Source organism: Synchiropus splendidus, chromosome 2, assembly GCF_027744825.2.
Source record: "Synchiropus splendidus isolate RoL2022-P1 chromosome 2, RoL_Sspl_1.0, whole genome shotgun sequence".
In the NCBI taxonomy this organism is placed as follows: domain Eukaryota; kingdom Metazoa; phylum Chordata; class Actinopteri; order Syngnathiformes; family Callionymidae; genus Synchiropus; species Synchiropus splendidus.
The window spans coordinates 33,801,118-33,828,202 of record NC_071335.1 but is presented as its reverse complement, the minus strand read 5'-3'; the positions used below and the strand labels follow the sequence as shown (position 1 = coordinate 33,828,202).

The 27,085-nt window shown below is 42.2% G+C and overlaps 2 protein-coding genes across 8 annotated transcripts in view; both read left to right on the top strand.

Moving 5' to 3' along the window:
* LOC128753715 (serine/threonine-protein kinase N1-like) overlaps positions 1-11,320 on the top strand; it is a 31,025-nt gene extending 19,705 nt beyond the window's left edge. For 2 of the 6 annotated variants that reach the window (XM_053855695.1, XM_053855693.1), the window contains exons 6-23: positions 2,548-2,693; positions 2,774-2,987; positions 3,730-3,924; positions 4,288-4,397; positions 4,465-4,608; positions 5,090-5,165; positions 5,866-6,001; positions 6,200-6,326; positions 6,952-7,031; positions 7,228-7,303; positions 7,529-7,620; positions 8,014-8,190; positions 8,689-8,751; positions 9,030-9,106; positions 9,174-9,316; positions 9,510-9,617; positions 9,916-9,996; positions 10,072-11,320. In XM_053855695.1, the coding sequence (XP_053711670.1) occupies positions 2,548-2,693; positions 2,774-2,987; positions 3,730-3,924; positions 4,288-4,397; positions 4,465-4,608; positions 5,090-5,165; positions 5,866-6,001; positions 6,200-6,326; positions 6,952-7,031; positions 7,228-7,303; positions 7,529-7,620; positions 8,014-8,190; positions 8,689-8,751; positions 9,030-9,106; positions 9,174-9,316; positions 9,510-9,617; positions 9,916-9,996; positions 10,072-10,275 (2,249 nt within the window). In that variant the 3' untranslated portion in view covers positions 10,276-11,320. The remainder of the gene's footprint in view (positions 1-2,547; positions 2,694-2,773; positions 2,988-3,729; positions 3,925-4,287; positions 4,398-4,464; positions 4,609-5,089; positions 5,166-5,865; positions 6,002-6,199; positions 6,327-6,951; positions 7,032-7,227; positions 7,304-7,528; positions 7,621-8,013; positions 8,191-8,688; positions 8,752-9,029; positions 9,107-9,173; positions 9,317-9,509; positions 9,618-9,915; positions 9,997-10,071) is intronic. The other 4 variants (XM_053855697.1, XM_053855696.1, XM_053855694.1 and 1 more) reach the window with 4 other exon arrangements.
* A 1,525-nt stretch (positions 11,321-12,845) lies between these two features.
* LOC128754606 (dual specificity mitogen-activated protein kinase kinase 7-like) lies at positions 12,846-24,937 on the top strand. Of its 2 annotated transcripts, XM_053857335.1 has the most exons (12): positions 12,846-13,098; positions 14,701-14,748; positions 16,315-16,453; positions 16,666-16,732; positions 16,963-17,076; positions 17,880-17,999; positions 18,227-18,334; positions 18,484-18,663; positions 19,099-19,179; positions 19,831-19,973; positions 20,107-20,152; positions 20,244-24,937. In XM_053857335.1, exons 1-12 carry the CDS (start codon positions 12,972-12,974, stop codon positions 20,385-20,387), a joined length of 1,317 nt encoding a protein of 438 aa, XP_053713310.1. In that variant the 5' UTR covers positions 12,846-12,971; the 3' UTR covers positions 20,388-24,937. The 2 variants fall into 2 exon arrangements, with proteins under 2 accessions (XP_053713310.1, XP_053713311.1); XM_053857336.1 differs by lacking the exon at positions 14,701-14,748 and having other exon boundaries at positions 12,849-13,098.
* Positions 24,938-27,085: the final 2,148 nt, after the last annotated feature.

The window sequence follows — 27,085 nt, the reverse complement described above, 5'->3', positions numbered from 1 at the left end:
TCTTTTCCTCAGTGCCACTGTTTCCAAACCATACAACATTGCTGGCCTCACCACCCTTTAATACACTTTCCCTTTCATCCTTGCCGACACCCTTTTGTCACACATTACACTTGACACTTTTCTCCAATGATTCCATCCTGCCTGCACCCGCTTCTTCACCTCTTTCTCACACTCTCCTTCTCCCTGGACAGTTGAGCCTAAGAACTTAAAATCCTCCACCTTCTTTATCTCTGCATCCTGTAACTTCACCTGTCCACTCGGCTCCCTCTCATTCACACACATGTATTCCATCTTAATGTAGTCTGCTTCTAATGGCAAATATTTAATTCCATAAGTAGTTTCAACTTTAATTTCTTACTTTATTTGCACAACTGTATTACTTTATTTGAATGCTATGTTCTTGTCTTTGTTCCTATTGTACGCTGCTACTCTATAATTCATGAGTCTGTATCTCATTGAAACGTCTCCTCTGTGATCATTTCCCACTCTAATTTAAGTCTGCGTGACTAAGACCTCTGATGTGAAGGAGCTGTTTACACGGGGTCCGCTCACATGGATCTCCACTGTCCTTGTCAACAATGCCTTACTCTTCTTATTCCACTGCTGTTTTACCCACACTCAGTGGATTGTGTGTGTTTTGTACACAGACAGTCTCCAGGCACCACACCCGCCTGAGGGGTCATCTAGAAGGGTCTGGGCTTCAGGCACATCACCTTATTAGGATAAAAGAGCCCCTATGCAGCTCCCCTGCAGGCTTCCTCTCTAATGTCGCTCATGTCATTCACATCATCGGCGTCTCCCTTTTCCAGCCCTGATTCGACATTTAAAAGTCTGAGAAAGGCGTCTCTGCCTTTTGTTTGATTGCCACTCTCCTCATCTTTTACCGTCCATTCTCTTCCCATATCTCTGCTCCTCAGTGGGGAAACTACTGCCGTCCCATTAAGCAAACCACTCAGCCGTAATGGTGCTTAACTGAGCTTCCTCTCAGGCTGACCCCATGTAAATGGAGCTACACGTCTCTTTTGGGCTGAGAGCAGAGATGGAAGCGCGTTGAGTTGGCGCGTTTCAAGGCTTATTATTTTCTCTTCTGTGGAATTATTAATAATAAATGACCTTCCTTTTTGATGGCTGTTTAGATAAGATGGGATTTTCACATTTGAATTATTTCCCTGCTGCCAAGATATTGAGCCGTATCACATCTGACCAAGGAAGTCACAGTATATTTTCCGTGTGTATTCCTGGCTGACACTTGACATCACTCATCCACTGTACCTGGAGCTCCGCCTCCACAGCCAGTCGCAGCTGCTGCATGGACCTCAGGAACAGGGGGGGGGGGGTGTCAGGGACCAGTGCATTCTAATAATTCCAATTATATTGACAGCATGAAGCGCATTCAGGACATCAAGTTTTTCTTCATCATCACTCCCGATGGTGGACCCTGTTTAAAAAAATAATTCAAGAGGGATGTTGAGTATCCACGCACATTTTTAAGGAGATCACTCCCCTTGACTGCACTGCTGCTCCTGTGGTGTGTAGACAAACGTTGTTTATGTATGTACAAAATCTATTTTTTAACTGGTCTGAGCAGACATCACATTACCCAAGTTTTAGCCTCTCTACACTGACTTCCAGTGCGTTCTAGATTTTTTTTTTTACTAATAACTTTTAAAGCTTGCCATGGTCTGGCTCCCAGCTACATCCTAGTTGTGCTGAGCACTTTTGTGCCAGATGAGCAGATCCCTTGTTGTCTCTCCATAGTCTAGGCTGAAATCGAAGGGGAACAGAGCTCTCGACTTTGGAACACTCTGCAAGTTGGTAATAAGACTGGTTGAGTCTGCACCTTCTTTCGAATCTCTTTTAAAAACATGTTTTTACTGACTGGCTTTTATGTAATGCTGTCTGTGCGCTGGATTTGCCAATGGGAATATTTATGTTTAGGTGTCATCTCCGTTCCTCACTTTTTGTCTGTCTGTTTAATATGCCTGATTGTTTTGTGTTCTGGATTGATTTGAATCCTGTTATGTTAAGCATCTTGTGACCCTTGGTTTCTAAAAGGTGCTTTATAAATATGTTGTGTTGTATGTATTATTGTTATTATTTGTTGGTTTCTACTTCAATTTGGTGCGTTCATCTTATATTCAGGTGTGCTCAATAATCTGGAAATTACAATGTACAGTACATTTTCACTGGTTTTGGTTTGTTTGCGAAGTTGCAAATGAATTTCACAAAATGATGTGAATCCTTAGGAAAAGGCTACTTTGAAGTGAGTGGATTTTGGTGGCGTGTGGATTTAGGAAGCCTTTGAATGGGATCAGTTTTCATTCCATGGCTTCTAGCTGCTTCTACTGCCAATGTGCCAGCTAAAAACTGTAAAAGTTAACTCGATTAAAAAAGAATTCTATGGAACCACAACGCAGTGTGACCATATGGATGTGAACAACAAGTGCCTTCGCTAGCCTCACGAATTACAAGTTCCATAACACATCTGTTTATGTGTAGTGAGGACCACCATCAGTTGACTGACTGTTGGCTTCATCTTCACCACAGGAAACCAGGACCTGTGTGGGGTGGAGCTGCGTATCGAGGAGCTCCGGCATCACTATCGAGTGGAACATGCAGTTGCCGAGGGAGCCAAAAATGTCCTCAGACTACTCGGAGCTAGCAAAGTCCAGGACAAGAAAGCCCTGTCTGAGGTAACCTACTACACAGGCGCCAAAACACACCGCCGGCTAAGGAGTGAGGTCAATGTGTTGCTCGTGTCACTCTTCTGCAGGCGCAGTCTCGCTTGAGTGAGGCCTCGCAGCGTTTGGATCTTCTTAGGGACTCTCTGGACCAGCGTCTGGCCGAACTACCGGAGGACCATCCTAAAGCTAACGTTATCAAAGAGGAGATGGTCCTGTCCTCCTCACCTGCCTTTAGTTCGCGCCACGGTGCTCCCTACATGCACAACCAGTACAGCACACTCAACAAGCCCTCGCCCCTCACTGGTACGTTCACGAAAATGCACAGCAGGGGGGTTATTCATTCACCTGGGACCCTTGTTGAGGGGCGGCAGTACTCTTTTTCATTGGAGCTCTTTATATACGCAGTATAAATGTTGTACTGATGAAACTATTGGGCCTCAATTCAAGTGTTTATATGTTGGTCATACTACCAAGTGATTTATTCATTGTGTTTAGAGATCATGTTAAAAATTTCTCCCCCCAAAAATTGCATGCTAAATTGTAATCACAGTTTTGTCAAAATAAATTATTTTTTTCCCCCAAATTGTTCAGCCATAGTATATATGATTTAGTAACCCAAAGCTGTGGGAAACATACAAACATTTCATTGTGTTGACACAATGAAATGTTGTTTCTTCTTTTCTTTAAAGGGAAAAAATATGTATCAATAATTTGTTACAGTACTGTTAGATACACTTTCAAAAAAAAAATGAAAATACCAACCTTTGTTCCAAATAAAGTTATCAAATCACATTACTGTATTTAGATTTTGACACGATTGTTGTTAGGGTTAGCAAGGGTTAGCTAACAGCGGCTGCCAAAGTCCTCATGTAGTCCATGGGTGGCACAATTTAGAAATCGGTTAAACAAGCCAAAACTATTTGAATGTTCAATTGTATTATTTAGGACAGTTTTGTTTGTAAAACAGTCTTTAAAGAGATGAACTTGTCACCATGTAAGCTCAGTCATTGAATTTGCATGTGTGTGTGGCCTCTTCATTCCTCAGGTACCTTACAGGTCCAGCTGCTGGGCTGCGTGGGTTTGTTGGAGATGGTCCCTGGACGAAACAAAGGGACCGCCGTGATGCTGCCCTGCTACAGCCCAGGAGACACCAAGTCCTTCATGAGGGGCAGCAAAGGCCTGTACGGCCGCAGTGGCTCCGTCAGCGGGAAAACCCCGAGCAAGATCGAGGAATTGTCCTGTGAGTTCAATGCAATGTCATTACAAGAAGTTCTGTTTAATCCCAAAGCAAATGTGCTTCAATTGAGTAAATGGTGTCATTTATTTCCTCTCAGTGGAGTGACAGGAAGCCATTACATTAGCTAACAGCGCAGCAATATCTGCCGATTTAACCAAATTACTTTCAAATCCTGAGTTGGCAAATCACCAAAGCCATTGTTCAATTGTGCTCTTTCGACAGCTTCCCAAAGGAATTACTCACGCTTGTTGATCGCTGCCTGTTTGTATTTTTTTAATGGCTTACCCTGCATTTTTCTATTACTAGCACTGTGTAGAAATGTCACCTTCAGGGGATTAAGTGGGTGTGTGTGTGTTGTGTGTGCAGCTGAGGTGAGCGCTGTGCTGAAGCTGGACAACACGGTGGTGGGTCAAACAGCATGGAAGACGGTGGGAGAACAGGCCTGGGACCAGACCTTCACTGTGGAGCTGGAGAGAGTCAGTAGATCATGCCCTGAAATGTTGATATCTGCAAGTGGAAAACTTACTTTGCTGTTAATTGCAGTCGAGGGAGATGGAGATTGCCGTGTACTGGAAGGACTTTCGCTCACTCTGTGCTCTGAAGTACCTGAAGCTGGAGGAGTTTCTGGACAATCAGAAACACAGAGTTCAGCTGGAGCTGGAGCCTCAGGGCTTGATGCTGGCCGAGGTACCCGCCAGTTATGTTTACTCCACAGCACATCCCCCTGACTCAGGTCAAGTTGCATCACTTCTTTCACCATGAAGTCTATGGAGGGGAGTCTCACTGGCTCTTGAAATTACAGTTTTGACCTGACGCACATACAGTCAGAGCTCCACTTTAATATACTGTATTTAATTTCTATTATTGAGAAATGTAGTCAAAATATTGACCCAAATAAACTGTGAGAAATTGGCCCCAAGACAGACGGAGAGATCCGAGCTGAGATCCTTACAGATATCCGTTTGTCCCAGATAGGATTAGCTCTTCTTCACATGTCACATGATCTGTGGAGTTTTTTCACTGAATGTGTGCCTTTTTGTATAAAATAAAACTCCTCATTGATTTGAGAGGAACATTGGATAACTTAAATAAAGTTGACTTTGAGAAAATCCATTATTTGAGACATGTTCTTTTATCTTATGTTAATACTTCTTTGTTGCTGCTCCAGGTCACATTCTTCAATCCGGTGATCGAGCGAGTCCCGCGCCTGCAGAGACAGAAAAAGGTGTTTTCTAAGCAGCAAGGTGAGTCTGGGAATAACAATGAGCCCCAGCTTAGAACGTGTGTCCCACAAATCTTCCTTTTTAACAGCAGTTTTATTAAGTGTTTTGGAAAAAAAAAAACCAAACCCTAGTAAACCTAGTCACGGTTTTCACACAAAAAATGGTATTAAAGACAATGCAAGATATGCAGTAGCACTCATACTGTTACTAGCATACCAGTCTCTGTAGTACCTGAAATACCTTATGTTTGGGAAGAGGAAGTCAACCAATGAAATTCAAGAGGACTAGAAAAAGACATGCACAACCAGGGAGGAAGATCAAGATAGGTGGAGGAGATTGACTTACGTGACAACTTACGCGTATTTCCCTGAAGTATTCTCAAGGTATATGACTTCCTCATAAATCCTTATTGAAACCCCCACCTTCCATATGTCAAACAATGAACCCTGAACATTAGAACCATTGGGTTTTGTTTTATGAACGATGCCTGTCAAACTATCAAAGACGTCCAACAGCGCCCTCTGGAGGTTGTAGCTAGATATCTTTTTTTGTGGCTACTGCATTCCCCTATGGCATGGGGTCTGGGGGCTACCCCAGGTACTGATACTGAGTGAGAGGCGGGGGGCTTCATCACACTGAAACGCACCACTGAACAAAAGAGATCATCATAACAGATGTCCAAACTAGCCAGGTCTGTTGACGTGATCCTCCGTCTCTCCAGGAAAGGCCTTCCTCCGAGCCCGTCAGATGAACGTAGATATAGGCACGTGGGTGAGGCTTCTGCGAAATGCCATCCCTACTGTCAACAACTCGGGAACGTACAGCCCTAATGCACAGAGCCTTACACTCAACTCTGGGTGAGTCTTCCTTGAGAGGCAGCGCGCGAACATGCGCGTACAACAGGCAACATTTTGCCGTGCAGTTTTCCCTTAAGAATCAAGGACCTGATGCCCTGCGTCTAACCTCCTACTGTGTTTGTGTTGTGATTCGATTGTCTGTCTGCCTCACGTGTCGGTTGTTCGTCTGTGTATGTGTGTCACTGTGGACGTTTTCAGGGAGATCTCAATGGAGAAGTTAAGTCTGGACAGCGACTCTCCGATAAGGGGCGATTACAAACGAGACTTGGAGAGTCACACTCCGGTGAGACAGACAGAGAGAGAGGGAGACCAGGAGATGGGGGAGGTGTGTGAGCTGGAATCTATGAGCCACATTTGTCAAGCCATTGTATCCATTCTGATGAGAGATCATTACAATATCATGTTCTGCGCTCAAACAAGGAGTGGCAGAGGCCAAAGCTGATCTTCATTATTGCTCATTGAATTTGCTATATTTGATATATGTTTTGTTGTGAGTGTAAAGTAGCATAAGATATCAAGCAGCCTTAATATATAACATCTCTCACAACAGAACAGCAGCTGAAGTAGTCTAGAAATTCCACGTATTCTTAATAAAAAACAAGTATGTCAAAAAGAAAGTCCATCATTTCTTTTATAGAAATGTGTATCTCTGCAAAATAATACTTCCAGATCATTTGGGACTAAACACAAATTATAATGCTGATGTATTTATTTTTGTTTGTTTTTCCATTCTTAAAAGTTGTCTTGCCCTTTTTGTTCAGTGGCTTGTATGCTCCGCATTAGACAGCAGACATATTGACTCTGTGTTGTGGGTCTTTATTTACTGTTCCAAAGTGTATTGTGAAAAGGTCAGGCATGTTCTCATAAGGTCATTCATGTCTTGTCGTGTATCCGCTTATTTGTTTCTGTCTTTTCCTGTTGTCTCTCTCCTGCCATCTGTGTCACATCAGGAACGTCTGCCAGCCATTGAACCCTCCCCCTCCCCAGACTCCACCCCCGACTGTCCAGTCCGACCCCCATCTGTCAGCAGGTACAGAAACACGTGCAGAGAAGTGAAGCTCATTTATGTGTGACATATTCAGCATGCAGTTTGTTGATGTGGTTCAAACATATTCAACAGATGCCATGTAGACAGAGTGGTCTGCGATCATCTCTGGGATGTGGCTGCGAAACCAAGCCCCTATATGATGAAACTGTTGTCGATAATTCTATTTTTGTGTCTCCAGCAGGCAGAGGAAAGGTCCTCTGTCTCTCCAGGACTTCAGGCTTATTGCTGTGTTGGGAAGAGGACATTTTGGAAAGGTGAAGTGATCTCCATGAATTATAAATTGTCCCTGCTAAAATTGTCTTTTCTTTTTAACAGTTATTTTAATTGAGCAGATCCTACAAAAATACATTTTTAGTCATGAACTAAACTTGGTGCTAAGGTTTTTTTTTTTTAATAAAATTGTTACTTTTATTAATCCCACACTCAGCAGCTGGTTCTTGTTACGAATATGAGTAAGACCTTTTTTTGTTTGTCGCCAGGTTTTGTTATCTGAATACAAGAAGTCTGGAGTGATGTATGCCATCAAAGCCTTAAAGAAAGGAGATATCGTAGCTCGGGATGAGGTGGAAAGGTTTGTGGATTTATAATATCAAACTACAGCATGTCAAGTAACGTTTGCAATGCCTCTAATGTATCAGAGAATTGAAATACACATTCATTATCTTGGAATAAAGGGGCGTTTTAGACTGGCGCAACTTTGCGTCAGTCAGCTTCAGAAGAGGGTGGTAGAGGAGGAGAGGCGCAAGTGTGTACCATTATTAATTGAAATGGATTAATCGCCCATCCGTACCTGAACGTATTTTCATGCCAAACAATTCACAATTGTTGGTGGATGTTGACTATGCAAGTTAAAGTCAAGGGTGCCCCATATTCTCTCGCTCTTCTGAAGTCAAACACATAAACCTTCTCAGTCCTTACATTTTTTTATTCATTGTCCTCTTATTCCTTTTCTCCTCATTTACAGCCTCATGTGTGAGAAGCGCATTTTTGAGATCGTCAACCTGTCGCACCACCCGTTCCTGGTCAACTTGTTTGCGTGCTTCCAGACACCTGAACATGTGTGCTTTGTGATGGAGTACACAGCAGGAGGAGACCTGATGATGCACATCCACACCGACGTCTTCACCGAGCCCCGAGCTGTGTAAGACAACTTTTTTGGCCATTCAAGGCCATAGGAAACCTTCACTGTGATTTCAAGTGTGTCTTTTCCTAAATCTACTGGGCTGAATTGTTTTCATGCACAAGCTATTTCATCTGCAGGTCCTTACCTACTTGGCATTTAAAACTCAAGATGATAGAGTGTTCATAAAGGCTGTTTAATAATTAATACAAGTAATGCATTTGAAGAGTTGGCATGAGCACATTGAAATGTCAAGAACATACTCAGTCTGAGTGATTTTTCAGTGAAGACAGTAAGGTTTTTGTCTTGAGTAGAATTGAAAATGATATTAAAATGAAAATGCATATTAGTGAATATAATGTTTTGCTAATAGTTTGAGCGTGCAGTCAAATCAGCAGGAACGAATCAATAGTGCACTATCTACTTGAAATAAGTTTTAAGGGGAGCTCTGAGAATGAAAAGTGTCATGTATGAGTGTTGTGGTTTATCATGATTTTTTTTTTTTTTTTTTGACTCCAGCTTCTATTCTGCCTGCGTAGTTCTGGGTCTTCAATTCCTCCACGACCACAAGATTGTGTACAGGTGAGACCTCTTTCTCCTCATTGTGTCCAACAAATCCCCACATTTTAATTCAGTGTTTTCAGCATGGAAAAGTCGGCCTTCTTCACCCTAACCTGTCTTGATCTTCACTGACACACTGGTTTCCAATGTCATCCTTCCTAGTCACTGCTAAGCTTAAAAATGTAAATGAAATACTCTGCTAAAAGTCCAAGTTAGAGGTGCAGAAATGGTGCTTGTGAAGAGTGAGAGTCGCATATTGTTACATGAAAATGTTTAATACGCCGTCCTAAAATTTTCAGAGACCTCAAGCTGGACAACCTGCTGCTAGACACGGATGGTTATGTGAAAATTGCTGACTTTGGCCTGTGTAAAGAAGGTAGGTTTCTGTGGTCATGGGAGGTCACTGCCAGCGGAGATGATAGATGTCCACCCTTTGCTACTAGGGATGGGCTATGGGGACAGAACCAGCACATTCTGTGGCACGCCGGAGTTCTTGGCCCCGGAAGTGCTGACAGATGCATCCTACACCAGGGCCGTGGACTGGTGGGGACTGGGAGTCCTCATCTATGAGATGCTGGTGGGAGAGGTGAGAGCGTGACACACACACTTGTGACACTGACGTGCTGCTGAGTCAGTCTCAGGTGCCAGTTTTGGTGGATTTGAGCGGCCCTGCATCGTTTTCATTCCTCTTTATTTAGGCTGTCTTTTTTTCTTTGCGTCACGTTGCTGTTAAAAATACTCTTGACAGTTTGAGTGTTTATGTTTCTGCGCATGTGCAGTCTCCGTTCCCTGGTGACGATGAAGAGGAGGTGTTCGACAGCATTGTGAATGATGAAGTCCGCTACCCACGTTTCCTCTCCACTGAGGCCATTGGCATCATGAGACGAGTAAGAAAACACACACACACACACGCTGTCTGTCTGGCTGAATCATCCAGAGTGCTGCTGAGAAAAGCAGCACGTGTGCAAGCTATGAATCACTTTTCTCATTGAATAATTGTGAATGTCAGAACACCGAAACTTGAGTTTCAAGACACAATATAATGGTATCCTAAGCGCATTTTAACTGAAGAAGGAAAACCCTCCAAACCCTCTAAATGAAGGCACGACAGGGAGGTTCTGGAGTATAAAAATAGCCACAATATTCTGTTTTTGACGTTTGATTTCTGTGTGTCTGCTTGAGCAGCTGCTACGAAGGAACCCAGAGAGACGTCTAGGCTCGGGTGAGAAAGATGCTGAGGAGGTGAAGAAGCAGCCATTTTTCAGGGTGAGCATTGTCGCTTGTCGCTTTATGAAAATGCTTGACACGAGAGGAAATAAGCGTTTTTGTCTGTGTATTCAGAGCATGGACTGGGAGGCGCTGCTGCAAAGAAAGGTGCCGCCGCCGTTCATCCCGACCATTCGTGGCAAGGAAGATGTCAGTAACTTTGATGAGGAGTTCACGACGGAGCCTCCCACACTCACGCCTCCACGAGAACCCCGCGTTCTCACTCGTAAAGACCAGGACAGTTTCAGAGACTTTGACTATGTCTCTGACCTGTGCTAGTGTGCCCGTTTGCTGACAGACCACTGAGAAGGTTTGCTGCTGAAGGCTTGTGGACTGTGGACTGTTTGTCGAAATGCTTAGGATTTATTACACTGTGAACGAAAGTGGAGACACTGAAGGCAGCCATTGTTGTGTCTTCTGGACGGTTTGAAGGACCTTTTAATTCCACTCCGCTCACCACCCAACACGCCTGTCCAAAGTCAGCGACGCCTCCAGTGGAGCAGGGCAGCAGAGAAAGAGGGTGATGCCTCATGTACCATGCCTTATGTTTGGTTTTTAAGATCAATGTTTCGACCATTCCAGCGACAGAACAGATGGTCAGCTCTCTGAAGTGTTTCTTTGTTTGGTTTTAAAACAACACACTGCACAATGATTTTATTTTCTGCACTCAAATTAGAATAAGTCCGTTCATTTGGGGACAGTGACCACTGCTTTATATCAGTGTGACAAAACATTGATTCATTTATCTTATTTTCTACTGCTTTGTTTTTGATTAATTTCCCAACACTGTGTATTTTAACGGAAAGAAAGACATTTTTATAAATTGTCTGCACAGTTCGCAGTTGACTGAACTGATCCAGTTTTTTGTTTGGCACAAAATGATGGTTAAATAATAGAATTAGATATTTGATTAATTATTCGTTTTATCTACGCGTGAGAAACAAATGTAGCATGCAGATTTTGAAGAAAAACTTCACCTCAAGTGAATTTCGGCATGAAGGGACTCACCACTTGCAGTTTGGGATCATCTGGACAAGATTGTCGGTAGGTGTCGTCTCACCTGATGGGGACTCCGTGCAGCAGGAGAGTCACTTTGTAGCCTTCGGTCCGTCGTCGCTGTAGGGCCAGATTCATGTTGATGGGCAATACTTGGATATAAGCAGAAATCAAATTGAAAAGGTCACTCATTTTGTTTTGTTTTTCTAGGAGCAAACGTTTGTTGTGAGGTTATTGTACTATGGTGTGGATTTTACTGAACTTGTGTACGACTTGATGAAGCCTTGTGAGGTGAAAGACTTATTTTATAAAGAAATTCTTGAGGGAACCCTGTGTTTTGGTGTTTGGCACTTGATGCAAACATACCAGGAAACAGCTTGTATGGCAGCCCCCCCCAACGGACATATTTAAATGTCCTTTATTTGTCCCACTTATGTATTTATTTTATTTTATTTAAAAAAAAAATTCTCTGGTCACATTGGCTCATTATATATATACCAATTTATTGCAACATGTATATAGGTAGATCACACTTTCATACACAGACTGGCCTTTTTGAAGTTTCGCTTTTTTTTCAGATTGCGTTTTCAATACAGTTGTGGTTGTGCAACAATGATAAACAGATTTTAATTTTGAAAGTGATCCTTTTGCATTAAGGAACTAGTTATTGTTTAGTTTTGTTTTTTTTAACCTGATCCGTTGAACGAAAGTTCGTTCCCTATGAATTTCCATTACCACCGGTCATGTGACTGGCTCCAGTCAAAAAAAAAAAATCTGGCAATAATTTACACTTTTCGCATACATCAACTTCCATGTGCCTAATATCACTAAATGTAGGTGAGCCAACGTTTTCATTCTCATCTATTGACTGAACGTGACTGCCATCTGCTGTCCAAGTTAGCACATTGCACTCAATATACTATATCAAGTATCACGGTATATAGATACTAGTAGGGCAATAAGATCAAAATCACACTTTTGTTGAGTGGTTTGGTGGAGTCATGGGCTGTGACTTACTATGATGATGATTATTATTAGTAGTAGTATTTGTCGACTGAGTAATAATAATTGCAGTGCAATTCTGACACATAATATACATAATTCTCAACATTATCACTGCTGTAGAAGGTGGTCGATAATAAAACTGAGCTCAGTGTTCAAGAAGGTGACAACAGAACATATGTTTTTTGTTTTTCTTACCTCCCTGCCTGAGAGTCAGGAGCAGTTAAAACGGCTGATATCCCAGACTGCTGCTTCACCTCCATTAATCCTTGTCAACATGAGAAAATAGATAACTTTTATTTGTTAACAAGTTCAAATGAGTAGTTGAAATGGAAAGAGTGATGTTGGTGTTAGCAATAATAAGGCCAATTGATATATTTGTCATGATGTGGCATAAATACACCAAAATTCTACAATAAAATGTGTCCTAAATCAGTCATGTGACAGATACTACCTTCTCATGTGATATGTAAGTTTTGACAGACCTATGCACTCTTTTTTTAAATCAAAGTTCACAAGACAAAAACTAAAATACATAACAAAATACGTTATGTATTTGTACATGTCATTAAATTGCTGACTGTGTAAAGGATTCAGCTTTGTTGTGTCCAAGTTGAGAAACCTCGATGAACTTGTGACTAGCCACTGATCAAACTCTAGATTGTTTCTATTCTTTCCAGTCCACTCATCTCAGCGGCTCAGTCTCATCTGCATGGTCTCATCTGATGAGTTCTATATCAGATTCCATATAAACATGACATATAATCGTGGATATCAAAAACGCGTGCAAACCACTGACTATTTGCAGATCCCCCCGCGTGCACTGACAAACATTTCTGAAACAAACAGAAGCCCAGCAGCGTGTGTGTGAAGGAGCAAACGTGGTGTTGAGCGGCGGAGGTGTGTCATGAGGGCCGCCAGAGAGGGAGTCGCGAGCTGAGCTCTGCTGGGAGCTTCATGCGGCTCAATTTTTCAAGATGTCGTCGTTGGAGCAGAGGCTGTCGCGAATCGAGGAGAAGTTGAAGCAGGAGAATGAAGAAGCTCGCCGGAGGATCGACCTCAACATCGACATCGACAGTCCCCGGCGCTCTCGTCCGAGGCCAAGTGAGTGTCCATCTGGGTGACCGGCGGCTCTACTGCCAGGAATCTCTGGGACGAGCTGCGGGGGGAGGTGTTACCTAGCCGCTACATGCTAGCAGGCGAGCTACATAAACAAACAACGACTCCTCCGGTTGACCGTGCCTCCTCATTAACCGCCTTGTTCGTTATTTATCACAGCGCACACGCCGAGTGAAACGACATCGCAATGTACGAACAGCTGTCACGACGCTCAAAGCTTGCTGTCACGGGGTGAAATCTGTTGGAAGTCGGTCCTGTCAAACATGCTAGGCCTGATAGCGACTGGCAGGCCCGGTTCACGTCTGAAAATAGGGACGTGTCGTACACCGTGGATGCTGGGCTTCATACTCGCATCGCATCGAGTGGTTTTAACCACGGTGAAATGTGTTTTGGAGCCCGTGACTCTCTCGGCAAAGTTGCTTTTACCGCCAATCTGCATGACCCTGGGCGAGCTAGTCGATGTTAGAAAGCTAACAAATGTAGCGCCACTTCGTGCTTGGCGTTACAACACATATTGGCCATCTGTATACATTCGCTAATAATGTTTGGTGGCTGCAATAATGTGTGGGGGACTGAGTTGTTATGTATCCGTGGGTGGGTGGGTGGGTGCGGGGTGGGGAGAATCCATGACGTTTTAGACTCGATAAATATTTGAACGAGATGATCATAAATGCATGCGTTTTTCATAAATATCCAAGTTTTTTATACTTAATTTCCAGTCCTATTTGGTGGTGTTGGATATAGAGCTCACCTTTACATGTAGCGTTGTGTTTCCTCTCCAACATCTTTATGGAATATACGGTTTAACCTAAGATCACTTATTGTTTTAAAGTAAGAAACAACAATTAGAAGTCATTACGAATGGGCGTATGTGTAAAGCTTGTCTTCAAACAACATAGTTATTAAGGGGGAAATGACTGCTGCTTATCGATCATAGAAGTCACAGGAATCACATACTGCACTTATAACTCTGACACTTCAAGCAAACTTTGACCATCATAGACTGGAGAACATATTCCTTCTCCATATGGACGTGTTATCTTTTTTTGCTTGGTGTTTCCTGGTGCCTAGAAAGCCACCAACAAAACAGTCATTTTCCAATTGTAATATAATGTGTTTGTGTTAAAGTTAGAAGTAGAAAAATGAACATAAAAAGGAGATTCCCTACAATGTGGTTTGATGAATGTTTGGCTCTCACAAATGGGGGGGAGTCTTTTTTTTTTGTTTTTTTTGAAAATGCGATTTTATATTATAAAATGTGGCTGAGAAATTGGCCTCTTAACTTCTCAGGGCGACTTTTCCATCTGCCAATATTCATTGCAAAAGAAAATTTGTTTTGATTATCGGAAGACAAGTTCAGTACTTTCTGTTCAAGTAGAACCTTTTCAACTGTGGAGCCTAATACGTGTTGGTTTGGTTTTGAATTCCGAATGTTATGGTGCTTTCATTTGTATTTGTGTATTTTTGTGAGAGGATGCCATTGTCTCTGGTCCCCGTTATGCCTGTGCGAGTGTGTGAATGGGTGGATGACAGCTAGTTCAGTGCAGTAATGTGTGTGCGTGTGTATATTTTCTTTCCTCCGTCTAGTCATCGTGATCCAGCTCAGTCCCGCTCCAGCCCCCTCCCAGCGTGCAGGTATCATTCAATCCATCGCTTTCTCTGCCACTGCACCTCCGCTCTCCTCACACTCTCTCCCCTTTCAATTCACTGGAATTGAGGTGAAGCTTGAAACGTGTTACAGATGAGAAAACCTAAGGAGACGAGCCTCCTCACTCATCACATATTTCAGCAAAGATAGAGCAACAGTAAAGTGTCACAGCCACACACTCATGAGCATCTCATACTGTAGGAGAGTACCAAACCCCTGTAGCTTACACATGACCCTGGAGTGCCCACCACTTCGTCATTGAACTTTTGCACTCTTAAACCTCCCTCCCACTGCTGTCCATCTTCCCTCCTTGCTCTTTCTCTGTGTTGGTGCCAGTGGCAGGTCGGCATTGGTGTGTGGTGCGAGTCTATGTGGATGGCGCGTGTCAGTTTATTAACCTTTGTTTTTTGCTGGAGGCAGAAAATCACGGTGCATGTGGCTTTTGTGCATGACACATGTTTTGGGTAATAATGTTTGACACAGTCTCTAATCCAGCATCCCCACTGGTCCGTCTGCAGGAGTGCTATGAACACCCTGGCTTGTATTTCCTTCTGTCGTTTGTGGCAACTGAAGGCTTGCCCTCATATTTGAGTCAGACTTCTGCCTCTGTCTATTCTGTGCACTTGTGGCCAAATCTTCCTCTTTCACATCAGGATGATGTTTATCATTCACCTCCTGGCATCCCCCACCAAAATCTTTTCCTCAATGCAGCACTTTGCGTGCAGGAGCAGTGCCTGAAACTTTACATCAGCATACATGTCTTTCTTTGCTCGGTTTGCACGTCGTGTCATGTCGTCAGTCCAACTGGAGCTGGGCAACTATGGAAACCTGTTGCCTGGAACTGTTCCTCCCTCCCCAAACTAACACCTTCTCTAACAGGATTTCCCTCCTCACAGGCTGAGACACCCACAGGTGACCTAATGGAGCACAGCCAGGAACCCCCCAGCATAAAAGTAGCGAAGAAAGGGACTAAAATTGTGTGTTAAATCAGATGGGATATATTTACTCTTCACCATGCTTTAGGGGGGGGGACCTTCTCTTGTTAAAAAAGAAGATATTTCCAAGAAGCCGGAGTCATTCTAAGTTTACAAATGATATCAAAATAAAACAAAGCAATAAAGACAATCCTCACAATTTGTGGGCCGAGAGTTTTGAGCTACAGCTTTATCCCATTTGCTAGTAGCCTGCAACTTTTAAAGCACATCAAGAAAATATGGCACCGAAACTGGTTGAGCATTTACTTTTTTTTAAAGGCCTGTGTGGTGTTTTCAATCCCCACGCTCCTTAAATGAAACCAGACACAGTCTGTGTGATGATGTAGGTCGACCCCAGATCAAGGGAAACAATAACAAAGCGCAGGATCTGTTCGCTCTTCATTGAAAAGTCTGAATGATAGGGACCTCTTTGCTGATGCATACATCTAATCTGTAGTCTGTCAATGAAGCCCACAGTGTGTTGCAATCCTGAGTATTGTTTGTTTTGCATTAATGTAATTCAGTCCGCAGTCAACTTTGGATATTGTTGCCTAAATGTTTGTCTTCTCCACCTCTCAGCACTTCAGCTGCCCCTGGCCAACGAAGTAGTCAGCCGCTCGTCCTCATCAGAAAGCTCTCCGCAGCACAACCCAAGCCGCCGGAGAAACATGCTCACCCTCCCCACGCCTCCATACGGCCTTCAGAAGAGTCTGGAAAAGTAAGCGGACAGAATTTCTTGTCACGAGCATGTTGTTTTTAATGTGATAAAATTGAACCCCAAAGTATATTGTTTTGAAAGATGTGGATCGGCATGTCTTCCTGATATTTTGTTGTCGTTGTTCAGAAGGTGATGGAATTTAGCAAATGCTATTATTATTAATATGTGCAATAGCGTTGTTTTGACTTTAAATGTTATCATTCCTTCCACAGTGCAGAGATTGATCAGAAGTTGCAAGAAATTATGAAGCAGACGGGATATCTGAAGATCGATGGTGAAGTGAGTTGATGTGACATGAAAGTAATTGTTAAACTTGTTACAATTTGTTTCAATTGTGGAGACTTGTTTTCTGTCAGCTGTTAGTTGTAATCGATTATTAATAATTTAAGGAAGGTCGAAGGCAAGTTGTGTTTATGTTTGGGCAAGTATTGTGGGGGTTTTTTTGGTGCGGGACTGATTTGAAATTGTTCTTGAATTTTTTTTTAATTCTTGTTTTGCTGTGTTTCTAGCGATATCCTGCTGAGGTGACTGACCTGATCAGTGAGGGGGAGATCGGGAGCGGGACATGTGGCCAGGTCTTCAAAGTTCGCTTCAAAAAGACTGGAAACGTCATCGCTGTCAAAGTAAGATTTTTTTTCTGTGGCTTCATACCAAGTACAGGAGGAGGAGTTGTAGTTTTGAATGCTGGTGTTGATATTAAAATGGTTGTGAATGATTTCAGATCATAAATTGCATAAAATACGTCTATTCTGCATTTGTTTTTTTTGAGAAGTCAATTTTAAAAGTGTTTTTTTCGGGTTATCAGAACGCCATTTGTACTGCTGCATAATAAAGTTTTGTCGAAACTTTGATAAAATAATTGGATTTTAATGGGAAAAAAAACAACATCGTATAGTTACAATGACATTTGTCCTGTTTCAAAGAAACGAAAAACAATTGCCTACAATGAGGGATTATAACTTGGATCACTCAGTTCTATTGAAATGATTGGTGTGGAGCCAGATGAAGAAAATGTGTTGGACAGCACTCAGTCACTTGGTTGAAGAAACAGATGAGATATTTTGTAACTCCTCAAATAAACAATTGACGGATGTAACGGCATGGTAGAGATTATGTAATAACCTGAACTTGGGCGTCACCCTCATCTGCAGCAGCTGCCCCATTATGCAGCTGTTCAACAACAGCTAACAATTAATCCCGAGTCTTGTTTGACCTTGGATTTTGTACACAGGAGTGACCAGTGCTTGGTAAAATCCTGTTGCACTCGAGATTTCAGACCTAAGGGAAAGCTTGAAACAACAATTTTAAACAGAAGACAAGAAATGTGTCCAGATCTGTTGGTGATGAATGCGAAATGACTTGTTCATTTGAACGCTGCCATTGTGATCTGTGTTGCATCTATGTGATTGTGTTTCTGCCTCCTCAGCAAATGCGGCGGACAGGAAACAAAGACGAGAACAAAAGAATTCTGATGGATCTTGATGTGGTGCTAAAAAGTCACGACTGCCCCTACATCATCCAGTGCTACGGAGCCATAGTTACCAACGTGAGTGTCCCATACATAGTTCAGAAGGATGGAAGTGTATCCGGGAGATTTAAAATGTCCAAATCGACCCTAAGTTACCCTGCACATCTTAAGCTAAAATCATTAAATACATACTAAAATATTTGTGTTTATGAAGGCTGCTACCGTTTGCTTTATTTTTTCCAAAATATTTCAAGAACGATTTGGTCTTCTCTATTCTAATACTCTTTTGTGTTTTGTACTTCCAGACTGATGTGTTCATTGCCATGGAGCTGATGGGAACGTGTGCAGAGAAGTTGAAGAAGAGAATCCAGGGTCCTATCCCAGAGAGAATCCTTGGGAAAATGACTGTGGCAGTAAGTGAAGAATGTGTAGTTTAATTTCAGCTTTCACAGTCTTCTCTTGACAAAGCTTTTAGCAGACAGAAGAGAGAACAGTACTGGCTGTGTTTATCAATCCTTCTGATCGGGGACAAAATACGTAGCCCTCCGTGTCTCTCCTCCAGATCGTGAAGGCTTTGCAGTACCTGAAAGAGAAACACGGTGTCATACATCGGGACGTGAAGCCCTCCAATATCCTCCTGGATGCAAAAGGTCAAATCAAACTCTGTGATTTTGGAATCAGCGGACGCCTGGTTGACTCCAAGGCCAAAACACGCAGTGCCGGCTGTGCGGCGTATATGGCGGTGAGAAAATTGTTTTCAGTCAATATATTAGTATTTTAAAAACAGAAAGACAGAAAACAATCTTAAACTAATAATTGGATACATTTATATATTTGAAATTAATTCTCGATTCTTCCTAGTCACTCTCGTTCATAGAGCCGTTCTGAAATGAGAATCTGTTTTGCCAGGAGACACACAGTATTTTATTCAATTTAAGATACTGTAGAAGGCATTTGCTACACTGTTTTAAACCCCATTAGTAAGCAGATCTCTTTGTACACGTCCTCACATGCATCTTCACCTTGCTCTTAGATAGAGTACTAAAATGATTAATAGAGGACACCCAAACATGGGTGTTTTGTTCCTTCAATTGATTACCATGCGTGTATGTACTTATGCTATTGTAAAAGAATTGCATTATGCTTCTGCTGACTGGATCCCCTTGTCTTTGTGCAGCCTGAGAGAATAGACCCTCCAGACCCCACCAAACCTGACTACGACATCCGAGCGGACGTGTGGAGCCTCGGCATTTCTCTGGTAGATGTTTATGTTCATTTATTATGTGGGGAGTAACTTCTGCTGTTGATATAAGTGCGTAATCTGACATTACAGTATGGTGTCTGGATCACTGAGAGGAAAGCAGAATGGCATTTTAGAGTATGGATTTTATTTTTATTCAAGCGGTCGAGGGAAACATTTTACTCAAAATACATGGTGCATTTAAAGCAGCAGTTTAAAAAACAATTTCCTGCCGAACTCTTTCTGACCTATGAAATGAAAAAACATCGCAGTAATAATAAAGTGTCTGTTATGAAAATCATAGTTTAGCAGATTTCTTCAAAGTTCCCTGACATTTGATCCTCTCAGATATAGGTGTGTGTGGTCCTATTTAAATAAATAAATCTAGTGACGGTACCCAGTTCTTGTGCTTCGTGTGCTGCAAAGGATTTTTGGTGTTTCCATTTTGAAAATTTAGAGTAAAGATGACTGAGCGTCTTTTGCTCTGGTACTAGAGTGAACTTGTCCATCTTCACTCTGGCGTGCTTCATTGATGTGATGAGCACCTCAGTGTGGATCCTTAATATCGATATCGATATATATATATTTGGTCATGTTGCTGTGTTGCCCCACGTCTATAAACAACTGCATATCTGTATAAATAATGTGAGATGTGACTTTGGCTTCTAGGTGGAGCTTGCCACGGGTCAGTTCCCCTACAAGAACTGCAAAACAGACTTTGAGGTTCTGACCAAAGTGCTGCAGGAAGATCCTCCACTGCTGCCTCTTAGCATGGGCTTCTCCCTCGACTTCCAGTCCTTCGTCAAAGATTGGTGAGCAGCTCCTTACACGCTTAAAAGAATTTGTGACGATGGAGAGCAAAATTTTGTCTTTCAGGATCAGGAGCTGGTTGGCGATTGTTGATTTCTTGCTCTAACTTCTCTCTTTCTCTGTGTTTTACTGTAGCCTCACAAAGGATCACAGAAAAAGGCCAAAATACCACCAGTTACTGGTAAGTTGACTCAAATTATTATGGGATTCTCCTAGTTTATATCATCATTCGAAACACTCTCGCTCAATCTTCATGTCATGACTTCTTCCAGGAGCATAGTTTCATCCTCCGCTACGAGGTGCTGGACGTGGACGTGGCCGGTTGGTTCCAGACGGTGATGGATCGCACAGAGTCACCTCGCAGCAGCCAGTGTTACACTCACCAACACCAGCTCCACTCACTCTTCAGCAGGTAGTAGGCAGACCAGCGTTGACTTAGCCGTACGCTCGTCTAGCCTGGCTACAGCATTTAGCAAGGTGAGCCCAGTGTCGGTGGCTAAACTTAGCCTGAGACTCCGCCCACCTGTCCCTCAGTGCACCAGAGAAGCCCTTAGGATGAGATAGAGACTCCATTGATGGACAGATGGAGCTGCAGACGGAAGGATGGATGAGTGATCTGGTGGATGGGCGGTGAAGGTTATTAACTGGACAGACAGACAGACATTAGATTAGGAAAAGACGTTGTGTATCTGCTCATGTGGCTTCACAGTAAATATATGCATATATGTGTTTCACTTTTCCACAACACTTCAGTCGGAGCACCTTCATGTGTGCATCCTGCTTGACTAAAGGTGTACTGGTCAACAGAGTAGTCGCGACACACTGGAACCAAGCAACTTCCACATCTGCATATGTTCTTGCATTCTCGAGAATGTTGGTGGCTTTCCTCCCACTGCGCATTCTCATCTCCGTATGTGTATTTGATGGTGTTTTGGGAGGTTAGATTAACTTACTGCCGCTCGAGCACTAACAAAGCTGATCCTGGTGGCTCAGCGTGGGCTTGTTCTTAAGGTGTGCGTAATGTAGCCAAGTCAAAGTTGTGTTGCTAATAATAAGCTTATCTGTTTGCAAGGAGCTGGAGTATTGGAATCAGGGTCTGTGCTGGGGATTAAGTTTGGCGTTTTGCGAGGGAGAAAGGGGGCAGAGAAGAGTTTGACATCATGATTGGATGATGAAGTGAACCGAGAAGGAAGAGGAGTTTATAAACGGGGTAGGATGTGACCTGTGGAGCACTTCTTTTCTTCTTCTTCACCGGCTTGTCTACCTCCTGTTCTGGCTAGTCTCATGCTCCACGGTGTCTTCTGACCAAAGGCTCCTCTGAAGCAACATAGAATCTCTAGGTGTAGAACTCGCATTGTCAAGTGTTCTTGAACTCAGTGGCTCTTCTGTTCCGACTCCCATATTGAGTTATGAAATAGTCATATTCAATATATTATCTGTAAATAATGTCTGATCCCTTTTTAGAAGGTTAGTGTCAGGTTTTTATCTAGTATTCTTTGCTACTTAGATTTCACCACCACTTATTTTCCAACGTCATATTTTGCTGTGACCCCCGACTCTGCGTCGAGAGCTCTGAGATCATGGCGTTTTGAATCTGGTCGGTTGAGTAGAGTTCCAACCAAAGCTTGCTTGAGGTGCAGACTCACACACACACACACTCACACACACGTACAATCAAACGCCCAGACGCACCAAAACCAAATCCCTGTTAGACACAGAGGACTGAGGACAGGTGGAAACTGCAATGTTTCTGAGAATGAAGGACCCGGGAAAGTTTTCCAGACAGCAGAAGGAATGAGAGTGGAGTGTTGAGGAGAGATAGGGAAGTGAGGAAGTGTATAGAAAGTGAGATGTAAAGACGAAAGAAGGGACGGTGGCAGGAAGTATGTTGATGAAGATGGGCTCTGAAGCTAGTTATTGTAAAAAGCTTTTCTGGCGTCACACCGATATACCAATTATGATTTTAGTGGATGAGTTAGCGCCTCGTGTTTACGATTGTTTTGTTTGTACATTATTTATTTACTTTGCTACTGCTGCTATTTTCATTGCTTTAGAAGCTGCTGTCTTGTTTTCTCCAAAGGACGAAGATTTTATTTGAAACCAAATAAGTGAAATAATGCAACACACGTTACCAAATGCACAGGGGGACGTTTGAGGGCCCACGTGTCAGGGCCGTCATCGGCAGGCGCCTCACGATGAACACTAAGGTGAAATGTAGCTGCATGTGTGGTAGAAGTAGATTCTTGTCACAGCAACGCAGATGTCACAGGAGCGAGTGTCTGTCTGTCCAGATTCTTCCGTCTGTCCGTCCATCTGTCCTCCGAGCTCGACAACCTTGACAGTTCACACCAAAGGTGTCTACAACAAATACAAAAGTGTTGTTCTTTACGTTTGATCTGTTTACTCTCAGCTGTGATGTATATAAAATCTATAACCAGTGGGAGTGGACATAGGGGGCGCTGTATTGTATTAGCCCCTTTTGGTGTGTGTGTGTGTGTCGGCGTGAATGTGTGTGTGTGTGTGTGTTGTACACTGTACAGAGGGAGACTGGTGTCGCAGATGGCTGGAGACTGGGATGCTCTTTTCATCCATGGTGTCCAATGAGTGCCACTCAAAAAATATTATAACACAATTTGAAATATTCAAGACCCCACAACTGAGTATCTCAAGTCAAACATGTTTCATTCAAACTTCATATACAAATGATATTGAAGTATAAGTGTTTCCCTAGTGAGCTAGGAAGCTCTCTGTTACCAGAAACCTTAAGTGAAGCTTGTTTTAAAACTGTTTTATTGGATGAGAGGCAGCCATCTGTTGCCACACCAGGAACTACTTTCCCACCTGCATGTCTGCGCTGGTGGTTCCGCTGTCCATATTATTTCAATGGACAGAGCAAGCCTGCATCGTATAGAGGAAGATATGTTGATAGTCTGGCTGGTCATAAAGAAATGTTTTCCTCAGTCTTTGATCACTTTTTAGTTCACATTTCACACCTTACACATTTGTTTGTCTACCTGTTAAATGCTTTGAATGTTTACCCAGCTGTAAAAATATATACAGGCAAATATTCGAGCTTTTGAATCTGATAAAAATAAGTAATCCCACCCCACAGATGTTTTGATTGGAAATGACATTCAGGTGGCTGAGTCTGAGTGGAGCCAGTCTCCCGCTGTTGTCGCGCTCCGATGTGAGTGAAGGAACTCACCAAATGTAAAAACCATCCTCTGCCAATGTGTAAATCTGAGCGTGCGTTTGTATGTATGTATGTATGTATGTATGTGTGTGTGTGTGAGCTGGTAGCCCCATCTGTAAGTAAACCAAATATAAATTTCACTATGCAGTCATTCAAACCATGTCGGCTTGCTTGGGTGCTTCTGTACAAATGTAAACTAAAGATATCACAGCAACATCACGGAGAGGAAGCAGGAGATGTTTTGAATGAGCTGACAAATATTTAAGGATTGTATCGGGGTCGGGGACGGGTTACGTTGGACTTCAGTAGAGTTTTATTTTTTGGGGGGCGGTGCGGGCGGGGCTGTCCTGATTCATGCTGTAAAATATACCAACTGCATGTTCACAGCTGCAACTTCCATTGTTTTGCTCGGTTGCCGGGGCGGGGAGATGCACAGAACTTTATCTTATTTATGATTTTTACACATTGTCTTGAGTTTTGTTTCCAAATTTGTTGTGTATTATTGAAATGAGACACTTCTTTAGTCCCTAGAAACACATCACCAGGAGGAGAAGCTGTGTCTTTATTAGTTTGTAGTTCCCTGTCTTGTGTTCTTTTAGCTGGAGGGGTGCGATTATTTGTCTACCAAAATTATCATTATTAGCTTTTATTTTTGTTCAGGAGTTCCTTTTTTTTTTTTTTTTAAATGTTTTTGTGATTACCGTTTTATTATTTTATCTATAATATTCAGGGCGAAGACACCAAATTGAACAAAGAGTAGGGTGTAGTCCAGGCGGGACGAAGAGCTGGACAGTGTTGTTTTGTTTCCTAACTGTGGAGACGTTGTTCTTCTCACGCCACAGACAGAAACTTATTATTGATGCTATTGCATATTATCTTCCGTTTGCCTCCATTAGTTTACTCTTTGCCCCTGTTTGGGGGCGATACTTTGCGTGCTGTTTTATTTCCTTCCCTGCCCTCACTCTTCTGATTTCTTTTGTACTCTGTGTTCGATGCTGTCATAGATGAAGCGGAGTTTTCTTCCCCTCTCATGCTGAAACTGTCATGACTGATCTTGCACTTGTGATGGTTTTGTTTTTGTTTGTGTCGCAGGATTGGGATTGTTTGTGCTTCGAGGAAACCTTAAGGTCTTTCCTTAAGGTTGCAGCAGTTACTTTGTCAATCGCGATTCTGCGGCACAGAGCAAGAAGTTGATTCAACAGTGTATTTTTTCACTGGTATTTATTTATTGGAAACGTTTGTGTATCTTTTTTTAATGTTTTTTGCATTTATGAGGGATTAACAGTCTGATTCAATTTGAAAATTTGCTTTAATTTGGGTCGTCCAAACAAACACATCGCGCTCATGTCTTCACACAAGCGGCATGAAACATTCAGGCTTGGAAAAGAACTGGGTTAAATCTTGGACTATTTTATTGGTCTTAATCTTCAGTGATTTTTTTTTTCCCATATTTAATTTAGTCAAACTTGTTTTGATAACTATATACGTGGACTGTTATCGATCTCTTTTAAAAGCAGTTTATTCTAGATGGCATGTCTAATAGATGTGATACTGCAGATGTTTGTGGTTCAGAAAGAGGACACAGCTTTACTGCCTGGTCGTTTCTCTCGTCCATTTTTTTTTGGCTGTATTTTATTTTCCCTCCACCTCCCCTGGGTCTCATTTCAAACAAATAAATGCCATTTAATTGTGAATACCTCAGGATTTTTTTTGGAGAAAAAAAAACACATCAAAATGCTTAAAAATCAAAATCAATAAATAAAAACTCATAAAAACCTGATGTGGTGTGCCTGTTCTTGTGTTTCTGCGCTGCGCTTACCTGACTGTGAGGGACAGACGGCCTCTGTCTTCAGATGGTTGACCGTCTCATTGATAGTGAAGTCAGTGATGTTCAGAGTAACTGCTTATGGTCGCCATCCAGGTGAGAAACGTGGTCGAACCATGAGACGGAAGAATTGCCAGGATCAGAGGCCTAGTGGAAGACAATAAAGGGTAACTCTTTACTGTACGTGTTAGTCTGTAATACATTATTAGTACATTCATGACACAAAGCTATATGCATTTGTATGGCTCGATAGAACGTGATCAATGTTCATGATGGCAATTTATGACAAAACAGTTATGGTTACCATGAATTATGAACATTCATGTAATGTCATCTTCATCTAATTTATAAAAAAAAAGGTCAAATGCTGCAAATATAGATTAAAAAACGTGATCACATATGGGTTTCATCAATACATAACACACATAAAATATATACACAAAACGATTTTGTGTATATATTTTTAAAAGATTCTTACTCATCAAATATGTGAATTTTTTTATTGCAAAAAAATATTAAAGGCTGATTATTACAGATCGTGTTATTTTTCGTATTTATTATGATGAACAATAAATATTCACAAATAGGTAATTGATGAAAGAAGTCATTATTTGTTGAACTAATGTGATGTATTTCACTAAAACTGTGGAGAATAAAAAGCAGAGTAGTGCGAAGTGCGGCCTGGGGGCCAAATGCAGCTCATTGACTGTCTTTATGTGGCTCTATAAAACCTGAAAAAATTATTGTGTGCATTTTTTTTGGGGTGTTGTTCGTTGTGAATTCAACTGAAATAAATTTAATGGTCTGTTGAGTTAAACTATTTTTTAAGTAGAGAGTATTTTTTTGTCCCTTAAAGTACTTCAGAATTGAAAATCGATCTTTAAACGTTTGAAACACAATGAGAACCCATTGAAACATATTGAGAATCTTTAAATGGAATGTGTTTGAACTAACCAACTTTTTTGGGGTATATTTTTATTCCATAATTTCATCATCACACAATGTTCTCACTTGATTTATTTTCATTTAGTCTTTCCATCAATTTAACTTTTTTTTTTTCTCATCACAGGATGTAATGCGGCCCCTGATGTAAAGGAACAAAATGTAAAGCGCACAGCAAATGAATGTAAAATAACTTATTAAAAACAGAAATCTAGTGGTGCAATTAGAAAAAGAAATATAGGTTTTATAATGAATTGCATTGTAGTATTTGACGCCAACGTGCTTCTATCCTGGCATTTTTCGTCCACCAGTCTTTTACTCTGCATCACGGATGGTTGTGGCATCCTATTGTACAATGTGGCGCACCCGAGTGAACCACATTTTCTTGTTATGTTTCCTTATTTATTTTAATAATTATCTTCATTGTATTAATTGATTTTTTGAGAACATGAACAAGTAATACCCAGCGGGGCTGCTAGAGGGCGCACTAGAAACTCAGCTTCTCTCCCTCAGGGTAGAAGTTTTGACCAGACATGACAACAAGTAACAACCTGCGCCCCTGCAGAGGTTCATCTCCACATGTGATGTTAGTAACTACAGTATTGTGGCTGATCAAGTCTCTCGTGTCTCAGCTGACCGAGTGTGCAGTGTCCCTACATGTCTCCAGCTGGTGGGTGAACCTGAGCAGTGAACCCGCGGGGCGTCCTTGCTGCCCCGCATGCGTCTCTCCAGTGACAAGACAATCACCGGCCTGACATGATTCAACAGGAGCGCTCGCCTCACCAGCTTACACAACTGACTTTTGTCTGTGTCAGGTTACACTTTCTCCATGTAGCAGAGCATCTGCAGGCGTGTCCCGCCTCTGTGTCACGGCCTGCTGTGTTCACTGAAGAGGAGTCCTGATGGTTTATCTGTCAAGTCACGAGCAAATATCGCGTGGATGAAAATGTTTTGCACTGTCCCTATTCATGAATAAACATATTCATTGACTTTTATTTTACAAGTTTAAGACATAACGTGATCCACGTCCCTGGGGCTTTGGTAAACAGGTAGTGCCGTCCAACATTTCACCAATTTACGAGCTTCATTTTCCCACACCAGGCGGGCCTGTGGTCACATTCCACAGGGCCTCGTGTGGCCCCGGAGCCGCACAT